Source organism: Thamnophis sirtalis, unplaced genomic scaffold, assembly GCF_051295495.1.
Source record: "Thamnophis sirtalis isolate CommonGarterSnake01/CBP01778 unplaced genomic scaffold, rThaSir2_p1.2 scaffold_4, whole genome shotgun sequence".
In the NCBI taxonomy this organism is placed as follows: domain Eukaryota; kingdom Metazoa; phylum Chordata; class Lepidosauria; order Squamata; family Natricidae; genus Thamnophis; species Thamnophis sirtalis.
In genome coordinates, this window is record NW_028261384.1 from 88,100,780 (window position 1) to 88,122,338 (window position 21,559).

Genomic DNA, 21,559 nt, shown 5'->3' on the forward strand with positions numbered 1-21,559 from the left:
ATATACACAGCTCAGAAGAAAAACACAATCCCGCCGTGTAGCCTGAAGCTGACCTAATCATCTCGCGACGGAAGTTTAAACGAGGGGAGAAAGACCTAAAAAAATCGCTTCCGTTTTGTTAGGGGCCTCTCGTAAACGGATCCAACTCCCGTTAAAGAGCCCCATTGAGGAAAAACCCTTCACAAGCAGCCCGTCAAAACCACGAGATCCTGTAGAAAACAGCCGCGTCTCGGAGAGCCCTTCGGGCGCTCTCAAATCCTGCTTGAGCGAGATCAGTCTTAGCTGTTTAAGCTGTTGCCTGCCTTAAATGCGGAACAGCCGCGTGAAAAAATAAGAGTCGACATCCTAGATAGACACAAGCCCTTCACTTAATTTGAAATTAATTTTAATTTTAAACAATCAAATAACGTTTTCGGTGGGGGAAAAACGCGTCATTTTACTTAGGACTGGTATGACTTAGTTGGTAGCTATTATTTATTCAGAACGGCAGTATTTCTTGTAAGATTTTCCAAGTATCTCATGAGCAAGATGCCTTAGGGTTGAGCGGGACACAAGGAGTATCTAAAGGTCCCGCAACGGTCATCTTGCAGCCCCTTCAAGGGTGTTGGAAGAGTTGTTCGGATCATTTTCTATTTTTAGTCGTAAACTCCCAGGTTCCCCTTGAAGGACCTCTAGGCTGTTTACAGCGCTGCCTGTGACGCATCTCCAGTATTTAGCTGGTGGACCTCAGCTGTCCTCCGCGCTGCCTGCAAAAACAACAACTCGCCAACCTGCTTCGCTTCGCTCCTTGGTTCTCTTCCGCGGAGCTCCTCCGTTGAGCGTCCTCTGGCCGAGCCGTACTGTCTTGCTTGGTTGGCGAGGGGACAAGCGGGTGCCGGAGGGAAAGACAATGGACCAATGCGTGACGGTGGAGCGCGAGCTAGAGAAGGTGCTCCAGAAGTTCTCCGGCTACGGGCAGCTGTGCGAGCGGAGTTTAGAGGAGCTGATCCAGTACGTGGCAGGGCTGCGCCGCGAGATCCTCCAGAGCGAAAGTATGTGCTGCTCGCCACCTTTTCTCTTCAGAGCCAGCGGTTCCGAAGTGCTCTTTCTTCCCGAGAGTTGTGCGGGTAGAAATTCAGCGGTGAAGCTTGCCTTAAAAAGTCGGCTGTTTCACAAACCGCACCACCGGCGTTATCTACTAGAATTGCCATTGACCCTGTGCTCAGCAGGGAATTGTAACTAATCCCAGCTTTTTAATGAATGTGTCTATAAAGTGTTCGTAAGATATTGGCGGGTGGTGGTGGTGGATATACCTTATTAGAAGTATTCTTTGAAAAAGCTCATGGTCGAAAGAAAAACCCTTATCGCCAATGTTTCATATTTTTTCCTTTATTGGGACTGCTGTTAAACAAATAGGATCAGAGTTCATTAGGCAAGATGGCAAATCCCTATACAAGTCCTATTCTGGCTGCTTTAATTGTTTTGTCCCAGTCGTCTTGTATGTATTATTGTATTTCCTCATCCTCTCAAGCTTTATGAATGTGTCATCTCTTCCTTTAAATTTGCTTTTAGTCATGTGATCTGCTGTGCTTTCAGTGTAACAATTCTGTCCATTTCTTTTTCATTTGGTTTGATCAGATTCATTCTTAGAAGTTTCTGTAAAAACAAACCCTCTTGCTTTAGTTATATTTCCTTATAATTGGCTTTAATTTTGTATAAGATCCCTCTTTCAAGTCCACTGCAGTCTGCCCCTCCCAATGTTGGTCCTTTACTTTTCCATTAATTAGAACTATCGGAAATATGTTACAAACATTCAGTACTAAAAGAATACAATTGTATCTTCAGTTTCTCCCCATCCCCAAAAAGCAGGAAAAATTCTCAAAATACATATGACTGATGATGTAAAATTAATTGGGCAGGATATGATTCATATATCTTTTGACAAATTCAACATCCCTACACAAACTTTCCTGAAAGGCCATTTTGAGAATGAGGAAGATGGTAGTGGGGTCAGCATTTATTCATTCTTAACATTGTTAATATACAATAGAGTTTGTTACTCCTTCAAATATGTGTGATTGTGAGTGGCCTTCATACTATCAGGGTTATTTTATATTTCTCACTAGCAGCATTGGGTCCAGGAGCAACTAATTGCAAATTACCAGGTCTACTCCATAAAACTATTGATTGGGATAAATTTGGAATAGCTTTAAGAAAGCTTTTTCCTTAGGCCACTAGTCCATTTAAAGAGACAGTATGGAGAAAACAAAAACTCAGCTTGTGTATATGTGGATATGAAGCATTGGCATACAATGTTGAAGACTTTCTGGCAAAACAGGCAGACGCCTGTTACATATTTGAGGTTATTGAATTAACTGACAACCTAAACCAAAATTGCAAATGATTAACTCTTAGAAAAAAAATCTCTGCATTGATTATAAAAACGTATAGAAAAAACTAAAATAACATGGTTTTGTTCCTTTAGCTGCTGTTCTAATAGAAAAAAGATGAATAGTTCTTTTCAGGATTGATCCAGAGAACCCCATTCTGGTTGATAATTCTGATTAATAATTTAAAGTGAATTTAGGAAAATAAGCTTAAATGAGCTTGTTGTTTCTTAAGATTAAGATGTTGAATAGATTCTTAACATAGTTTGTAAATAATTTGTAGTAGTAATAGCTAATATACTTAATATATACTGGTATTAGATGCAATACATTAATCTCAGATTATAGGTTTGACCTGATCTTCAAAAGCTAACTACAATACTTCTATAGCAATACAATGTCTTTGTATTCATATTTTGTAATCCATTGTTGTGTTGTATAGGTCTTTGAAATTAACATATGAAGTCTGGGTTTTTGAGATGGTTCTGGGTTTTTGAGATGGTTCTCCTAATGCAATTAATTTTTAATTTTTCTCTCTTCTATTTAGATCCAGATGAAGATCTATCAGGTACAATATCACTTGTTATGACCCAATGTTGTAAACGAATAAAGGACACAGTTCAAAAATTGGCTTCGGATCATAAGGATATCCACAGTAGTGTTTCTCGTGTTGGGAAAGCAATTGATAAGGTATTAGTATTAATTTTAAGCATCAATTTCAATTCAATTTTAATTTTAATTTATTGCAGTCCTAAACCAGTACAGATAATAAAATAAAAAAAATAAGATGGAGTTAAAGTATATATTTAAAACAACCTAACATCTATAAGTGGGATCCAGAATATAACCTATATAAATTATAATATGAATACTAAAATTATATTAAATATGACTATGTAAAATTACAACAAATAAACATATCAGGTTATTAATATCTACTAAGTAATATCTAAACTTTAAATGCATTATAGTTGAAAAATGCATTTCAAGATATTCTCCCATCAGAGTTCAACAGATATTCTGTGTTGCTGCATAAAACCTAGGTATATGTGCTGTAACTAGGGGTACTTTGTCTTTGAGCAACATCTGGGTGTAGGCCAAATCTGGGCCTGGGTTCAGATGTCTCAATAAGAGAAGCAATGAAGGAGAACATAGAATATTTGTAGCTCTAGTTGAACTGTGAGGCCCTTGATATCTCTGAGCTTGATTGTTTTATTGCAGATGTTTCATTGCCCAACTAAGTGATATCATCAGTGCTAATGTGAGCGGGGTTTGCTCTGGGTTTATATTGTAGTGACTTGCCTGTTAGTGTTGATGGGAATGTTCTTTGTGGTTCCTGGATTAGGCTTTGTTTATTGTTACTGTCTTTATTTGGTAATTCTTTCATTACTTGATTGTTGGTCTAGTATTAAGCTTGGGGTTCATCTTTGCTTTTTTGAGTATTGACTACTGGCAAGGAGGAGTTTTGGTCTTTTAGCTTTTCGATTGTCCCTTTTGAATGGTATGTAGATGTTTATCTCTCTATGCCTGTTGATGGCCGATTGGTCTGAATGCCAGGCTTCTAGGAATTTGCTAACATTTTTGAACTTAGTTTGGTCTTGGATGCTCAGTTTTCCAAATGAAACCATAGTGGAAGTCTGCTCATGTATTATGCAATTGAGGAGTTTTCATCATATTTTCTGATTGCTAGTTGATGTTCACGGATGCTAGTCTTCTGCTTGTTTGTTCTATATGGTGCTCTTGCAGTCCTTCTGTATGCTATAAATCAGGGATGTCAACCCTGCGGCCCGGATGCATCACGTGCTGGCTATGCCCATGGTTGGCTTAACGAAGCAAAAAAAGTCACAATACATTTCATGATGACAATGTGATGCCATGAGTTTGACAACTCTGTATAAATGATTCCTGGTTTTTTTTTTGTGTGGTGCTACTAGGTCTTTTAGTTTACTTAAAATGTTTTAAATTGCTTTAGTTGGTTTGTGTGTACAGTTGATGCCATGTAGTTGATGCCATGTTGATTGTTTCTGAAATGTTTTTGATGTATGGCAATGTTATCCTTTCAACAGCTTGCTTTGGTTGTAGTGTAGTGAATTAATGGTCAGGCACTTTTTTGTAAAGTTCTGTGGATATCAATTTTCCCGCCAATAATTTAATTGTTATATTTTAGGGTTTGATTGAAACTAATAAGAATATTAAAAATACCATGTCAGCCACAGCTCACATAACCTCTGCCCCCATTCCAAATCTTCAAATGCTTTAGTTTTGTTCCTGTTTTATTTAATATTGTCAGAATGTAACAAATTTTAACTAATTTCAACTGAAAAATTGAAGAGGGGAGATTATGCACAGATCTACTATTATTCATACCCATCATCGCAAATGATTATTTGTCTCAGTGTGATATTTGAATATGAATGCAGTAGCTGGGCTGGTGCTCTCCATGTTGGTTCAATCTCACAATGGAGCATAAGCAATACAGTAATATAATACAGTAAGCAATAGCTAACAGCATTTTGCCTCTCTTACTGCCAGCAGCTGTTATCAAGGGCTGTTTGGGAGTGATTTCATCAAGTGCCCAGATTACCTTGCATTTCCTATGATCAACTAGGATTTATTTTGATGAGTTTGCCTACTAAATATTTGTAAAACTACTCAACTCATCTCGGAAACTATTGGATCCATAATATGCTGGGGACACACCAATTGAATAGTATAATCTCATTTGTGATCTGACCAAGTCAAAGAAGTGGTAGAAATTCTTTCTACCAAATTCTATAACCAGATCACAAGACACATGCTGTGAGATAAATAGCAGTAATATATTGTCTTACAAGATTAAGTAAAAAAAGTACAATGATCCAAAAAGCATTTTTATATAGGAGACAATATTTGTAAGCAAGTTCAACTATGTCCTGTGATGAAAACTAGTATCTCCTGCTTCAGTTCGAACTCTTCCACAATGCCTTACATAAATTAAATGTGAATATAGGAATTCTTCAACTCCTATATTTGTGGGGATGGGGAAAATGAGTTTGGAGTCTCTTCTGTCTATCTGCAGTTTTAAAATATGGTTTGAATATAGGAGATACAGTAGTTGGGTAACGGATGAAATAGTTTGAAAGTTGGATAGTTTGAATATTAGCATCTGAATAAAATCAGAAAAAAATGTTTCTTCTAGACTTAATTGTCATTTTTTAATTCACAGAATTTTGACTCTGACATTAGCAGTGTTGGAATAGATGGATGTTGGCAGGCTGATAGCCAGAGGATTCTGAATGAAGTTATGGTTGAACACTTTTTCCGGCAAGGAATGTTAGACGTAGCTGAGGAGCTTTGTCAGGTAATTGCAGCCAGAATGTGGAGGCAAAATAATATATTTATTTAATAATCATAGATGATATTAATGTGAAAAATACTCTGATAACTAATAGATATGGACTATAACTTTTTTTTCCAGGAGTCTGGACTTTCTATAGACCAAAGTCAAAAGCAACCATTTGTGGAGCTGAACCGAATATTGGAAGCACTTAAAGTTAGAGTTTTGAGACCTGCACTGGAGTGAGTTATTCAGCTGTTTGAAAAGTCTTTAGCTAAAATCTAAGAATATTTTCCTTTAATAAATTTGTGTATGTTTGGGTTTAGAACTAAATAAATGTGTACAAAATTTTATATATCCTGCCTCAACTGAAAGATAGAGATTGGATAATTCCAATAATAGCAGGAACTGTCTTTCTTCCATAGAATATGGCATTTTCTGAGTAAGCAATCAGTATCAGCCAAATAGTACAGTATACTCATGCAATATTAAGCTGAGCCCTGCAATTGAGAACTGACTAACTAAAGATAAAACGATAGCATGCCCTTCAAGGTTGTGCTCTTTTGGTATTCTGAGTGCCATATATGGTTTTCCCATTGAGTTTGCTTGTTGGAAGCCAGCAGGAAATTATGAGGAGGTCCATGCTTAGTGACCCACAATCCTTGCTTAACAACAGCAAGGGGAACTGTCAGGATTGCCAGGTTAATGAGCAAGCAGCCACTTGATATATTGCTTAGCAATGAAAATTCTAGGTTCAATTACCATCTTTGGTTAAGGACCACCTGTTACATCTGTTCTTAAATTTCTAAAAAAAGTTGGTCCCCATGGAAGCCTGATATTAGGCTACTCTTTACTGCAGAGTTATTACTTTTCATATTGTTCCCTAAGTTGTGAATTCCAAATTACTTTTTGTATTGTGGGATATAATAAGCAGATATATACAGAAAGAAAAAATAAGTATTTTTGTATTTTTCTGTTTTTCAAATTTTTGTCTGCTTTGGCAGTACAAGTAGTCCTTGATGTATGACCACAATTGAGCCTAAAATTTCTGTTGTTAAGTGAGACATTTGTTAAGTGAATTTTGCCCCATTTTATGATTTTTAGTGCCTCGGTTGTTAAGTGAATCATTGCAGTTAATAAGTTAATAACCTGGTGGTTAGGTGGATCTGACTTCCTCATTGATTTTGCATGTCAGAAGATCACAAAAGAGGATCATATTATCTTGGGACACAGCAACGGCCATAAATATGAACCAATTGCCAAGCATCTGAATTTTGATCACATGATCACGGGGATGCTGAAAGGACAAAACTCTGAAAAACGGCCATGTCACTTTTTTGTATTCTGCAGACCTCACAAAAATGTTTTTTGCAAAAACGCCCCCCCTTTAAAAAAAGCATGAATAGCCTTTAGGGGGCATGCAGAGTGCTCCTGGGGGTCTGCCCCCCCAATGAGCAAAAAGAGGTCAGTTTTTCACGAAAATGGGCCCATTTTTTATCAAACAAAATTGCATGCATAGCCTTTAGGAGGCTTATAGAGTACTACTGGGGGCTGGCGGGAAAAAATGAATGAAAAATGGCCATTTTTCACTCATTTCTGCCTTCCCCCACCTCCAGGAGCTCTCTGAAAACTTCTAAAAGCCCTGCACGGCCATTTTGGTGATGGGGCAGGGTTTTGGGAGGCAAAAAATGCTGTATTCAGTGTATAAAATGCACCCAGATTTTCAGCCTCTTTTTTGGGGGGGAAAGGTGCGTCTTATACACCGAAAAATACAATACCTATAAATGCCATTACTTCACAAATAACTATTTTCTAAGAAAACATTCTAACATTCCTTATGATGTAGTAATTATTTAGCATCTCCCTTATATTTCATGTGCCTGAGAGAGTAGAAAAAAAATCACACAGGAGCAAATGATTAGGAAAACATGAGAATTATCCAGCTTCCTTCTCTCTTTATTTGATATTATTAAAATACATTTGGAGCCTTGCAACTTGTATTCCTCCAGAATTCTATGCTACTCTCAGTTTTTTACAAGGCTCCTTACTAACTTTAAGAATTCCAAGGATTTCTTAAGTTCTACTACACTAAATCAACTCTTCTGCTCTGGAATGGCAAGAATTGTGCAAATGCTGCTTAGAAACAAACAAACAAACAAATAAATAAATAGATAAATAAATAAATGGTATGGGCAGAGAAATTCATGTTCCTCTCAGCCTTGGAGAAAGAGTTGCACTAGTTACTCTGCTTCTGAATTGCTAGTACAATTCTTCCATAGGGACAAGATGAAGCATTTCCCTGATCTCCAAACTTGTTTTTAATGCATTCTCCAGACTTTCCCAGAGAGAGGGTTTCAATATGCGTGGAAAAGAAACTTTTGTTTTGATATCCTCAGGACTCCTGTGAGAAGATATCCAGTAGAACTTCAGCAACTTTCATTTAATCTGAGATGTATCAAACCACAACTGATTTTTCTTTTAATTACAGTTTTGGAATTGATGAACAAGGTTGTAATGAGATTATAGGACAACAGATTAATAGAAATGAAGGCCTCTGAAATTGATAATGATTACCATTACAACTCTGTCTTGGAACCAGTCCTGCAAGACTCCTGCGTTTAAGCATTGCTCCAAATAACAGAGTGTTTTTTGGAAGTCTGCTGTAGAAGCTTAATGTTTACTTTTTATACATTATCTGAGCCAAGATACTAATAATTTGTTAATGCATATTAATAAATGAAAGTGATAAAAGGTCTTTTAACAACCTTGCAGATAAAACAGCTATTTGTTTAGAAAGTATTTGTCAACTCCTTGCTCATGTGGAGGTCAGCTTGGCACATTATGACCCAGTGGGGGAAATGTCAGCTTCTTGCTGTTAATAAAATACCTCTATCCAGTTCCCTAGAGACCATTCATATTTGGCACAGAACTGTAAGTAGGTTTTTTTTACAAAACAGAGAAATTTCTCTGGAATTCTGACCTGGCTCTAACTGGATGGCAGCTATCGGAAACTGTTAATCAGTTTCTATGAAATGCTTTTTGAATTGCAAGCTGCATTGCAAAATATTGGACATTAACTTGAAATTTCATTTTACAGTCTAAATCCAAGATACCTACATTTGTAGAAAGCAGTATTGCTTACTGCTTGCTGGAGGTATACTAGTGATATAAGAAACATAGTAAATAACTTTATTTTAGTTTTTAGTGACCTCAGGCAAATGTAAAATAGGTAAACCATTATCCTAATTACTAATTTTCCTGTTTTTTCTTTTCTTAAAATTAATTATCCCATTATTTCTTAGGTGGGCTGTTTCAAACAGAGAAATGCTTATGACACAGAATAGTTCCTTAGAGTTTAAGCTGCATAGATTATATTTTATTAGTTTATTAATGGGTGGAACTGCAAATCAGAGAGAAGCATTGCAGTATGCAAAAAACTTTCAACCATTTGCTCTCAATCACCAGAAAGGTAAGCAATATGAAATACTATATGCTAGGTACCAAACATTATTTCAAGTTAAAAGCTGCATATATTGAATTCTCTGCAAATATTTTACTGCCCTAAATAGTTTTCTTGCAGGTTTTTTAATTTTTTAATTTATTGACAAATGTTAGTGCTTTTGTATAAAACTTTAGAGACAGAACACATCTAATTATGAAAACTTTTTTTAGAATGCTTTCTTGCAAGGATACTTTTTTTGTTCCTGAGTCTGAGAGCTGGTTTAGCCAACCAAAGGTTCAAACAGTGGTGGTTTAATGGCCCATTCATTTTCTTTTTTTAATAAATCTTTTCTCACTGCCTTATAATACTATTTTTTTGATTCCTGCCCATTCTTGAAAATATTTTCTTTTCGAGCAAAAAGAGGGACTACTCTTGATTAAATAAATGCAAAACTACATTGTGAATCACTTAGGTTCATTTAAGAATTAAACAACTGTTCATGTACATCACTAAATAGAACTGCTTATTTTTAAAGTGATTGCTTTTTATGTAACTAAAAACTTCTGTTCCCGATGTTTTTGAATAGCCCAGACCCTGTGTTTAGAAATTTTGTTGCACTTGTTCACTTTCAGATTGTGCATCAGAACTGAAAAATAATAATGCTAAAAAATAATAGAGCTTCTTGAAATGTTCTAATTGTCTGCCCAATAGGTAAAAGAGAAAACAGAGTCCAATAACATTTGGGCTATGTAGAGAATTCTAAAGCTACAAATTTTGATTGTAATTATAAAAATTAAGCTACATAAAAGAACACTTCTGTTTTTTCTTTCTAAAGTGCCATGTGGGGGAGATTTAAAAAATAACTTAAGAATTTTGAGTGCAAATTAAAAAGAATACACATCCAAAAAAATCATTATCAATAATTGAAAGAGTCAAATAATGAGATATTGCTAGTGAATTATCAATTTTTACGTGTTCAATATATATTAAAGTTTTTAGAATAAAGACTATATAATTGTATGTGTCTGCTATAAAATAATTAAATTACATTTTGTTAACCTTTTGCAGATATTCAAATTTTGATGGGAAGTCTTGTATACCTGAGGCAAGGAATTGAAAATTCTCCATATGTCCATTTACTAGATGCAAATCAATGGGCAGACATCTGTGACATTTTTACAAGGGATGCTTGTGCATTATTGGGACTCTCAATTGAATCACCTCTTAGCGTTAGGTATGGCTTTTCATGTTACATCCATTTTCAGGTTGAATTATCTACTTGTTTCTCTTTTTAACAAAATTCTATATATATATTCTATATAAATTCTATAATATATTACCAAAAATAAAATCCAACCCTCTACTAAAAATTAGCATAAACAGTATAAAAATCTTAAAGTCCTAACTAAAAAAACCTATTTTGAACCCTTTCTAAATTGAATAAAAGGTAATATTAACCTCATATTCAAGTACAAATAATTCCATATCAGAATTAAAGTTAGTAAACAATTGTATTTTTGACAGAATCTGAGAAAACATGTCATGCTATGTGGATGCTGAGTATGACAATCCTTCAAGGTTTATTTGATTCTAATTAACTCTGCCATTTCTAACAATAGGGAATATGTTGCTTTTTAACGGGTAAATGCTAGGTTGATCAAAAATTGTGAAATCAGTTGATGTATGTATTTTTAAAATCAATTTTAATCAAGTGGTTACTTTTCTGCCTGCTGCTTCAGAGAGCTGTTTATGGTTTGAAATAGTTTCAAGCCGTTTGTTCCAGAAACTGTCTGGAAAAAAACATCTTTTGCTTGGATTTGTGAGGTTTCATAAACAGACTGTATTTTGTGAAACTGAAAGAGTCGAGGAGTTGGGTACTGTTGCCATCAAGTGTTGTTTTGATACCCTTCTATCCTGTCTTAGAGAATGGTGGTATGATGTGCCTTAAGCAAGTTTCACAATGTGAGAAAGTTATGATTATGTCTTAGGCTGTATTCTAAGTTATACTTTGCTATTTTATTTTCTGTTTTGACTTAATTTTGGCCAGTCATGAAAATGAAGTTGTATAGTATTTAGACTACCTATTTGTACATTTTCCAAATCTATTTCCATAAAATGCATTCTGCTTTTAAAGTAAAGTTGATTTTGCATTACATTTGAGTATTGTTGTTCTACAATGGTAACTTTATACCCAAACAATAGCATGATGAATGCATGATATTATTTTCATTCTGTTTTAAATTGGTATCTGAAAAAAAACCTTTGTTATAGTAAGGTTCTTATGTTATTTGGCAATGCTGATAACATTCTTAATATAATTTAGAATATATTATCATACTTACTCACAAAGAAGTTTATTGCGAATGTAGGATTATTCTCACTGAAAAAGAGAAAAAACATTGGAAAAAAAAGTACAGGTAGTCTTCAACTTGCAATAGTTTGTTTAGTGACTGATCAAAGTTACAATGGCACTGAAAAAAGTTAGTTATGACTATTTTTCACACTTATGACCATTGTAGCATCCCCATGGTCCTGTGATTTCACATTTGGATCAGCGGTGGGATTCAAAAAAATTTACTACCGGTTTTGTGGGCATGGCTTGGTGGGTGTGGCATGGTGGGTGTGGCAGGGGAAGGTTACTGCAAAATCCCCATTCCTTCCCGATCACCTGGGACTCAGGAGGCAGAGAATAGATGGAGGTGGGGCCAGTCAGAGGTGGTATTTACCGGTTCTCCAAACTACTCAAAATTTCCACTACTGGTTCTCCAGAACTGGTCAGAACCTGCTGAATACCACCTCTGATTTGGATGTTCGACAACTGACTCATATTTTTTATGGTTGCAGTGTCCCGAAGTCATGTGATCCCTTTTTGCGACCTTCTGATAAGGAAAGTCAATGGGAAAACCAGTTTCACTTAACGATCATGTTACTAATTCAACAACTGCAGTTGTTTAACTTAATAAATGTGGCAAGAAAAGTTGTAAAATGGGGCAAAACTCACTTAACAATTTTTTTATTTAACAACATAAATTTTGGGCTCAATTGTGGTCATATGTTGAGGACTACCTGTACAAATAACGGTGTACTGCTAAATGATTCTATTCTATTGTTATTAAGTCAGACTTGCCTGAGCCACATGAAAATAAGCTTGAAGATTATCTTCCCCCCCAGGCAATAAATGCATGCATATCATATATTTATTTTAATACTTATCAGTAGTCACACTCCTGAAGCAAGGAAGGGGCCAGATAATGATGATAATAAAACAACAATAATAGAATTAAAATTACTTGCCTATATATGAAGATACACCAAAATCCATTGGACCACAACCATTTTATACCAACAATCGCCTCTCACACAAGACTATTTTTCACATTGTACTCATAAATACATAAGCACAGATTCCCTTCCCTTCTTTTATAGAAATAAAAAAAAAGTTTGGAAAAGAGATAAGAGCAAAATATAGTTGCCCTAATAGGAGAAGGAAAAGGAGGGCAGGCAAACTGAATGGAACTGAAGTAAAGGAAAGAAGTACCTGTACAGAAAAGAAAGAAAAATAAAACAAAAATGCATGTTGTAAAATAATTACATTCATTTTGCAAACTACCCCTTTCAAGCAACTGCTTATCTTCAGCTTATTCGCAAACTCATTCAAATTTTTAACACTAATGTCTGCATAATTTATTCTTCCATTCATTGTGTCAGTATCTTTCTCAACAAATGTAAGGTAACACCCAATTGATGGCTAATAATGGAGGGATGGTGTGACATGGGGAGAAGAGAATCTTTCTTTTGGGTAAATACATGTTTTATTAAATGTACTTTTTAAGGGAAATTTAGCGGTATTAAACTTAAATATTTTGCTTTCTTCAGCTTTTCAGCAGGTTGTGTAGCATTGCCAGCTCTAATTAATATAAAAGCTGTGATAGAACAAAGACAGTGCACTGGTGTTTGGAATCAGAAAGATGAATTACCAGTGAGTAATTTTTTGTATCTAAATAGATATTTTTTTTAACCTGAAATGGGAGTTATTACTATCATGTAAATATTTGGATTAGAGCTTTGCACAAATCACATTGTAACTTTAATTTTATTTCTCTTAAGAATGCCCCCAAACCAAGATATTTTAGCAAAATACACTTTTAGAATAATGAATGTTTTATTTTATTTTCATTATGTAATGTGATCAATTTAATTTACAGGCAAGCAACATCTGTAGTTATTTGATGATAGTGATAACATATTGGCACTGTTGGAAGAAATGTCCATCTGGTTCAGTTCCAAGTGGGGAGAAAGACACTGGAAACATGGAGGCTGATTGGAAAGATAGTTTAATGAAGCAGAACCATCACGCACATGGTCCTGATGCAGTTGACCATATGGAATGGACAGTGGGGTTATTTATACCCTCTCTGAGCTTTGAACTTGAGCTTCCTTGTTCCTGTGGCAAGAGCATGTATTCTATTGGTTGCTGTCAGACTCCTATGGGCCTATGCAGGGGTCACAGCTGAGGGTGTCTAAGTTTGGTTGAAACTTGGAGGTTGATGATGTAATGAAGAAGCTTGTGTTCTGTGGGCAATTTCTATTGTGTCTTAATGGCTTTGTTCTGGTTTGGCTCTTGAGTGAGGGCTAATCCCATCATCCTAAATCTGAAGGTCTTTTGTTTTGTAGATAGGTTGGCACAGTCCTTCTTAATGAGCACCAAATATCTGCTGGGGGCAGGGAACTGGGACTGAGTTTTTGTCTCCCTTAAGATTTCCATTTCTCTTTTAGGGGAAATATAATATTCTGTCTTTTTAAATATTTTTCAAAATATGTCATTCTTCTAGAAGGGGTGTGTGCAAACTTTCTACAGTACAATTATCTTTATAATAACACACATGGGAGAAGATTGCAGATGTTAGTCATTTAATAGGAAGATCCATATTGCTGGAACACCTTGTTCAAAAGGCATCTTAATAAGTTATTTTAGATTTATTTGTAAATTATTTAAAGAAGTTAAGTGAAAAAGAATTACATGTTTTATAGCCCAGAAATGTTTGATATTTATTTTATGGATATTAAAATAAATGAAAGTATTTGTTTTATTAGTGTTTTATCTAGATTTTGTTTTATTATTTAGCACTATTAATAAGTCTTAGGAATGCCAGTTTAGTGTATAGTTAAAGACATCAGGCTGGAACAAGTAGACTATGAGTTCTATTCCTACATTAGATATGAAACCAGTTAGGTGACTTTGAACCTATCACTTTCTCTCAAGTGAGAAGAAGGAAATGGCAAACATGTCCCAAAAATGTTGCCAATAAAAAAGGTTTGCACTTACTCATGTAGTCATCAAGAATCAAGTCTGACTCAAAAGTGCATGTGTTCAAACAAGAGTATATCAGACTTCTGGTGGAATTGGCTCATCCTAAATTGTAAACAATAGTTCACATTTTTGATGATTTTAAATAATAGAGGAAAGACGAAAAGAGGAATCCAGGTAAACCAAGTAGATATGTGCAGTTGCTTCCACTGCTCAATTAAGGTATAGCATAGTAGTCTCTGTTTACAGCCATTGTCATCTATTGAGGTATTGGGTTAAGTGAGGTGACAGAAAGTCAAAGTGTCTTTCCTTATATTAATCTCGTGAAGAGACAACTAATACAGTCATTGCCTTTTTTCAAGCAGTTATACATTTATCCTTATTTTACGTTACTTGGAAAATGCCATTTTGTGGCAAGGAGAAAACAAGAGATGTTATACATATCAATCATCATGAGGCCTTTTAACTTTCCTATAAATTGCTTGAAACACCTGTGGGAAGTGGAAAGCAGTTGAAGCATTTCCAGTCAATTATGATCCTTTCCAATCAATTATGATGCTTTCCAATCAATATGCCTGGGGTAATATTATATAAATCATTGATCTGAAACAGTTAGTGATTGCATCTTTGTTTTGTACAGATTGAAGTGGACCTTGGCAAAAAGTGCTGGTATCATTCAATATTTGCCTGCCCCATCCTTCGTCAACAAACAACAGATAACAACCCACCCATGAAGCTAGTTTGTGGTCATATTATATCAAGAGATGCTCTGAATAAAATGTTTAATGGTAGCAAGTAAGTCAACATTCAATTCACAGAAAAAATTGAATTAATTTTTAATTTAATATCTATTTGGAAATGAGTGTGAATTATAACAAATATTGGTAAGAAGACAAATGGACCTGTTTTCACAAAAAATGGGCCACTTTTGGGAGGTCTACAAAGTGCAAAAACTTTTTTATTTTAATTTGCCTCTTCAATTTGCCTCTGGTGTGTCTTGTAGTCTGGTGCATCTTATACACCAAAAAATACTGTATAGCATCTGATATGATACAGCTCTTATATTGTACAGCTAACATTTCAATATCTAAAAGATTCCTAGTTGGAAATGATGTTCCAAGTGACATGAAATAGAGTACAAAGTGTTCAAGTAAATTATGATTTCTGTCCTTAAATGTAGGGAGAATTTTTGACACAAAGCAAACATTGGCTTCTAACCAGAAGTGGAGTTGCTTGCAGCACATTCTTAAGAGTGCAACGAAGCAGTAAATAAAATCCATTGTACTTAAAGGGATTCAGCCATCTAGATATTCTTTACTAAATAGTTGGATTGGCAATATTAATGACAAGGATAGAATAGCAACTGTGGTAAATGAAGAGAGAAATGGAGGTTCTTCTGTTTTGGATTCCTGTTTCTTTTTTTAGTCACATTTTCTTTATATTGTAGTACAGAGAAGGTAGCTGGAGTGTTCTTTTTTTTTAAGTTGAGATTTTTGAAAAAGTATATTTCCCTTTAAGGAATCATATCATTTGTCCATTGCGCCTGGTATTATCTATATCCCAGGTGTCAAACTCATGATGTTACATAACTTTTCCCCCTTTCACTAAACCGGGGGTAGACATGGCCAGCGTGTGATACATCTGGCCCCAAGGCATAAGTTTAACACCCCTGATCTATATTGACTGATAAGTCTGGAATGGTTTAGGATAGATATATAAAATAACAGGGCACATTATTTTTATAAGCTCTTAAGGCAACCCAATATAAAAATCTCACTTCCACATCCTTTTTTCACATAATCAGTTAAATGGCTTTCTCATCACTGCAGCAGAAAATGAAAGCAAAATCATTTTTAAAATTACTTTGATAATTTCTAGGGCATAATTGTTTTCATAGAGGAGAATGGCTTACTTTCATTACTTACAATAGTAAAGACTAGTATATCATGAAACTGATTTAAAGGAAGAATAACACTTCCCTTCAAAAAAATCAGGAGCCCAAAGTTTAAAACTGTTTTAGAATGTGCTAAAGATGATAGCTTGTATTTGAAATGGTCCAGAAAATGTATTAAGTGAAGCTGTTGTACCAATAGGTGTCACATGATCCTGACAGTTGATTCTAATCAAGATTTTAGTGCTGCTTTTTGGCCAGCAGATGTCTCTGTATACTTCTCAAAGTCTCATTTTGTCATTTTTACAGCAATCCTAAATTCTTCATTCTATCTAATTATTGGTTTGGGTATAGGTTTTCCATCTACTTAAGAGATCTACTTAAAATCTATTAAATAGACATGGTAGAAGTTGTATATGATGGTTTTCTTCTTTCTCAGTTTTAACCCTGATTTTATATTGTAAATCTTGGTCTCTAGTTGTTCTTTGACTTTTTGTTTCAATATTGTTGAATCACAAACCAAATATTGAAGTGAGATAAGAAATGTCAAGTATTAGTTATATAAATGTGTTATCTTCAAGTGTGGCTATTTACATGGCATTATTTTGGCTAACTTTAATATTTTCTTTATTCTTAGATTAAAATGTCCTTATTGTCCTATGGAGCAGAGTCCTGGGGATGCCAAACAGATATTCTTCTGAGGACACAAATTATGATATGTGTGTGATCTGGAAAACTAAAACAGGCAAATGTTCCATTTTATGCTGTACATACAAAGGAGAATTCTTGTGTTTTATATGAGTCTGATGCTCCAGAAATTGTTGCCAACATTTATTGCAGATGTACAGATTGGAAAAGCTCCAGACGTAATATCTGTTATAGGGCTTTTACTGTAATCTTGGTCATCATAGCTGATCAAGATACTACACCAGCAGTCATTCAATGCAGATTTTTTTGTACTTAATTCTATGGTGACTTTGCTTTATAAAGTAGATACCAGTCACCATATAATTCTAATATTTGTCCTGCTGTTATCATTCTGATTGATTATTGTCACCATAAAGAATGTGAAGGATTTTTTTTTCATTAGCATGTAAATAATTAAGAGAGGATTTCAGGAAAAAAAATTAAAAATTGAATAGTGGATATACTTGTATTTCTCTTATTATTTTTCCAAATCAGAACTCTGACATTTTCAGAGAGTTTTTTTCTTCCTGTTGGAACATTTTTTTCCAGCTTTTAAATTCCACCTGAGTTCTTCCTAAATGTGATTATGTATAAATTGCATAATATTCACATAAGGATAACAGATTTCCAATCATTTCTGATTTAGAAAAATAGCAAGCGAATAAGGTTTCCTACACTTATGAATTCGTTTCAGTGGTTTTCATAACCAAGAGTTCTTTGGGTATCTGAGAGTATTCAATACCACAGAGCTCTAGAATGGAAAGTTTTTCCAGCTAATACTTGTTCTTCAGGGTTTTTTTTTTTTTTAGTTATACTGTAATTTAAAGTTTGATTTCAAGATCAGTGTCTTGTTGCTGTACAGTTTACTAGACATGATTGTTACATTATTTATAAAGTTATCAGAACCAAATACACTGTTGCTAATATTCATTGTTAAGAAGAGGAATAGAAGATGTTTCACTAGTCTTTTTATCCCAAGTTTGGACCTCCATCTTAATAGAAATAAATATATCTTCTGTTGTTAAGAGCGTTGTGCCAGTGACCATGTCCCCTTTAATATCATGATAATATCATTTTATTCTTAAATTTATTATACTGGTGACAAAGCAAATATCTAGATTAGAAACTTTAAACTGGATTTGATCACCATTCTCTGTACCTGGAGAATCTTGAGTATCATAGGAAGAAGAAACATTAGTAGATTCTTATATCCAAAGTTTTGCCAATTTACAGTGGCCTGGATTCTCTGGGAAAAGCTAGGATAGGTAAAGGATTATGCATTTGTACTATAAATAATATCCAAAGTGAATATATACTTATAAATTTGATGCGCATTATAGCAAATGTCATATGTGCATTCATTGCATTGTCCTACAATAAAGCAGAGGAGCTATTTGATATTTATTGCTACCAAGATTCCATTTTTCTGTGGCTGGACACTAAAATAATTAAATCTACTGGCCCAGCGCATTACACAAAAATGTTCATAAAAGTTTTACATGTTCTGATAATTTGTCATAATCCCAAAGAATATACCAATGCAACCTGACACTATTGTTCAAATAGAAAAAAAGAAGTAAAACTGTACACTGTATTCTCTGAGTTACTTCTATAACGTGCTTCTATAGAAATTTAATAAAGATAATGAGAAACAAGTAAAAAAGTGTTTTCTGTTCAGGTTCAAATCTCAGTGAAGTTGTTTTTATCATAATAAGGGAACTGCACATATGTGAGTCAAATATATTCTTCTACTCAGTGACGTAAGAAAATCTTGAAAATGTAACAGTATAATACACAACTGTGTTCAAGGGGAACATTTATATTGTAAGGATATTTTGCAGACATATAAATAATTTCATGTGTGGGCTATCATAAGTTTTGGGGTTTTGTAAATGTTTGATAGAAAACTGTTTTCTTTTTTAATCCAAGAAACTATGCTAGTTTGCCTATCTTATACATAAGGATTGATATCTTCATACCAAAATATAAGGACTGATAAAATTTTAGTGGACTCCAAAACAAAAGTGGAGTTTATCTTTCTTCAGATCACTAGGGAATGTATTAGTTCCTAGCCGTTTCATTCTGGGAGGGATGGCTGCACTATTTTTAAATCCAGGATTGGAGTTATACTCCATCAGTTGTATGGTGGAATGGCATGGTAAATATGAACTATGATGTTCTACACTTTTTTAGAATTCATGATTATGTATGAATTATTTTTGAGCCTTTTTTACTAATCTTACAGTTTGAAAATCCTTTGCTTTTGTTTTTCTTGAAAACAGTACACTATAAACAGATATAGCTTATTTTTTGCAAACATTTCCAAATGACACAGCCCATTTTGCCCTTGAGACCATCACTGATATGATTGACATGTGAAGAAACTACTGTCACTCTGGGGAGTGACAATAAAAACAATGCATACAAACATGTTTCATGGTTATAACATGTTTGTAAGTTGTGTGCTAGATCAGTATTTCTCAACCTCAACAAGTTGTGAGGACTTCAACTTCCAGAATTCTATAGCTAGTATGGTGAATTCTAGTAGTTGATATCCATACATCTTAACATTGTTGAGGTTGAGAAACACTGTGCTAGGTTATCATATTGCAAATACATTTATTCTCTTTGCAGTACATATGAGCTGAGGCTGTTTTGATAGCTTTCTACTGATAAAAAAAAGATACAATGCACATTTGAATCCATGAATGGGGATAGTCAATAGGTAGAGCTCTACTGGGCTTATTATGCTGACAAATAATGTATTATGTTATATGGTTACTGTAATGAGTATAAAATGTTTGCTAAATGTATTTTGCTTGATTTATTGCCTCAATAAAATTTCTATGAAAACAACAGTAGGTGCTTGGAACTGATAGCATCTTGACTTGGAAAGTCCTTACAGTCCTTATATTTTAGGTATCAAATAATTTCATGTGAACTATTAAAGTTGATTAGCAAAATGAGCTTTCAATATGAAAATTGGCATGATACCTTGCTTCTGTGTGCGTGTGCCTGCTTTTCATTTCTGGCTTGTTCTTTCGGGTAATTGAGCATACAAATATCAGATTCGTTTTTGTTTTTTTATTAAACATGTACCTACTTTCATAGGTTTCTTCCACACTGTTTAATCGGGAATTACTTTGCTATTTTCACTTTTTGAGAGTATTATATAAATCAGTGTTTTGCAACCTTGCCAACTTTAAGATGTGTGGATTTTGTATGCTGACTGGGGAGTTCTGGGAATTGAAGTTCACGTATCTTAAACTGTTCAAGGTTGAGAAACATTGATTTAAACTATATTCTCATCCAATAATGTATATCCTTCATTTTCCTTGCGGTTCTGGGGTTTTATTTCTTTTGGGGGGGGCGGGGGTTAGTAGATTACAATAAATATGTTGGAGTAATCACTGCAGGGTTGCAGTGGCAGTGACAAATGAGCTCTTGTCAATCAAGCAAATCTGTAAGAGCTCAATGCACATTTGGTAAATCCTTGCAGAATTTTTTTTCATTCCATTGTTTTTTAATTAGTGATTTGACTTTTTGATTCTATTGTTCATGGAATGGCATAGTGTACTAATATTAAGATTAATAAAATATACTTTTATAATACCAACATTGCATAATGTTAATTTTAAAATAGTATTTAACAACATTTTAAAAAAAACTTACACTACTGAACAGGTTTTTCACTTGATTTCCAAAATAATTTTTCATATCATATGTAGGAATGAATATTCAACTACTATTTTAAAAGCTTTTTTCATATATAGACCTATTTGTACAAATAGCAGGAATGTTATGTTTTTCCTCTTGCAACATTTCTTGCATACAAGAAAATAATGTTCTGTAGCACTGTGGAGGAAAATGGATGCCATTCCCAAAAAATGGAAGAGAGAGCCATTTGTGATGGAGACTATAACCACAGCAATCTTCCCCCTCTATAATTTGGAACTTCATGTTATGCTAAAGAAATTATCATTTCAAAGCCTTCCACATACAGAATTTCTCATTTACAGAATTAGCAATACCAACCATAACAACAAAGAAGTACAAAAGAAAGTAAAAAAGATGGGTAGCCTCTATGATTATTGCCGTTTCTAAGAACTTTTCCCCTGCCACGTATTTGTTACTTGGCGACAAACAAGATAACTGAGCTCAATCTATATTGATTTCTTGGATTTAAACACATAATTCAGCTACCTTTGTTTCTTCCTTACCTTTCAGTTTAAGTGACTTAAATGTTTATTTTCTAATTAATTAGAACATATTTTGTGTCTTTGTAAGTTGGCTATAAATCTTGTGAGTGATTTTGGTAGGAATAGGAACTCCTGGAAGGATCACCTTTTCCTATAAGGGTGTAAGGGCTTTTTAAAGTATGGGAAAGTAAACACTTTAATAACTGTATGGAATTCATAGTAATGACTATTGTCCTACTAAGAACCATTGGAATGTTTTACTTAGCTTATTTTAATGTGTTTTTAGTTTAACTATGTATCAGATAGTCATGGCTAGAAATTTTAATCAAATGTTAAATCCTCTGTTAGAC

The 21,559-nt window shown here is 34.3% G+C and overlaps 1 protein-coding gene across 1 annotated transcript; it reads left to right on the plus strand.

Annotated features, from left to right (window-relative positions):
- Positions 1-714: 714 nt before the first annotated feature.
- Positions 715-21,220, plus strand: RMND5A (required for meiotic nuclear division 5 homolog A). Its single transcript, XM_014065704.2, has 9 exons — positions 715-1,031; positions 2,914-3,056; positions 5,572-5,706; positions 5,824-5,924; positions 8,985-9,151; positions 10,193-10,358; positions 13,001-13,103; positions 15,073-15,227; positions 16,961-21,220. The coding sequence occupies exons 1-9, from the start codon at positions 890-892 to the stop codon at positions 17,022-17,024; spliced, it is 1,176 nt and encodes a 391-aa protein (XP_013921179.1). The 5' UTR covers positions 715-889; the 3' UTR covers positions 17,025-21,220.
- The last annotated feature ends 339 nt before the right edge of the window (positions 21,221-21,559 follow it).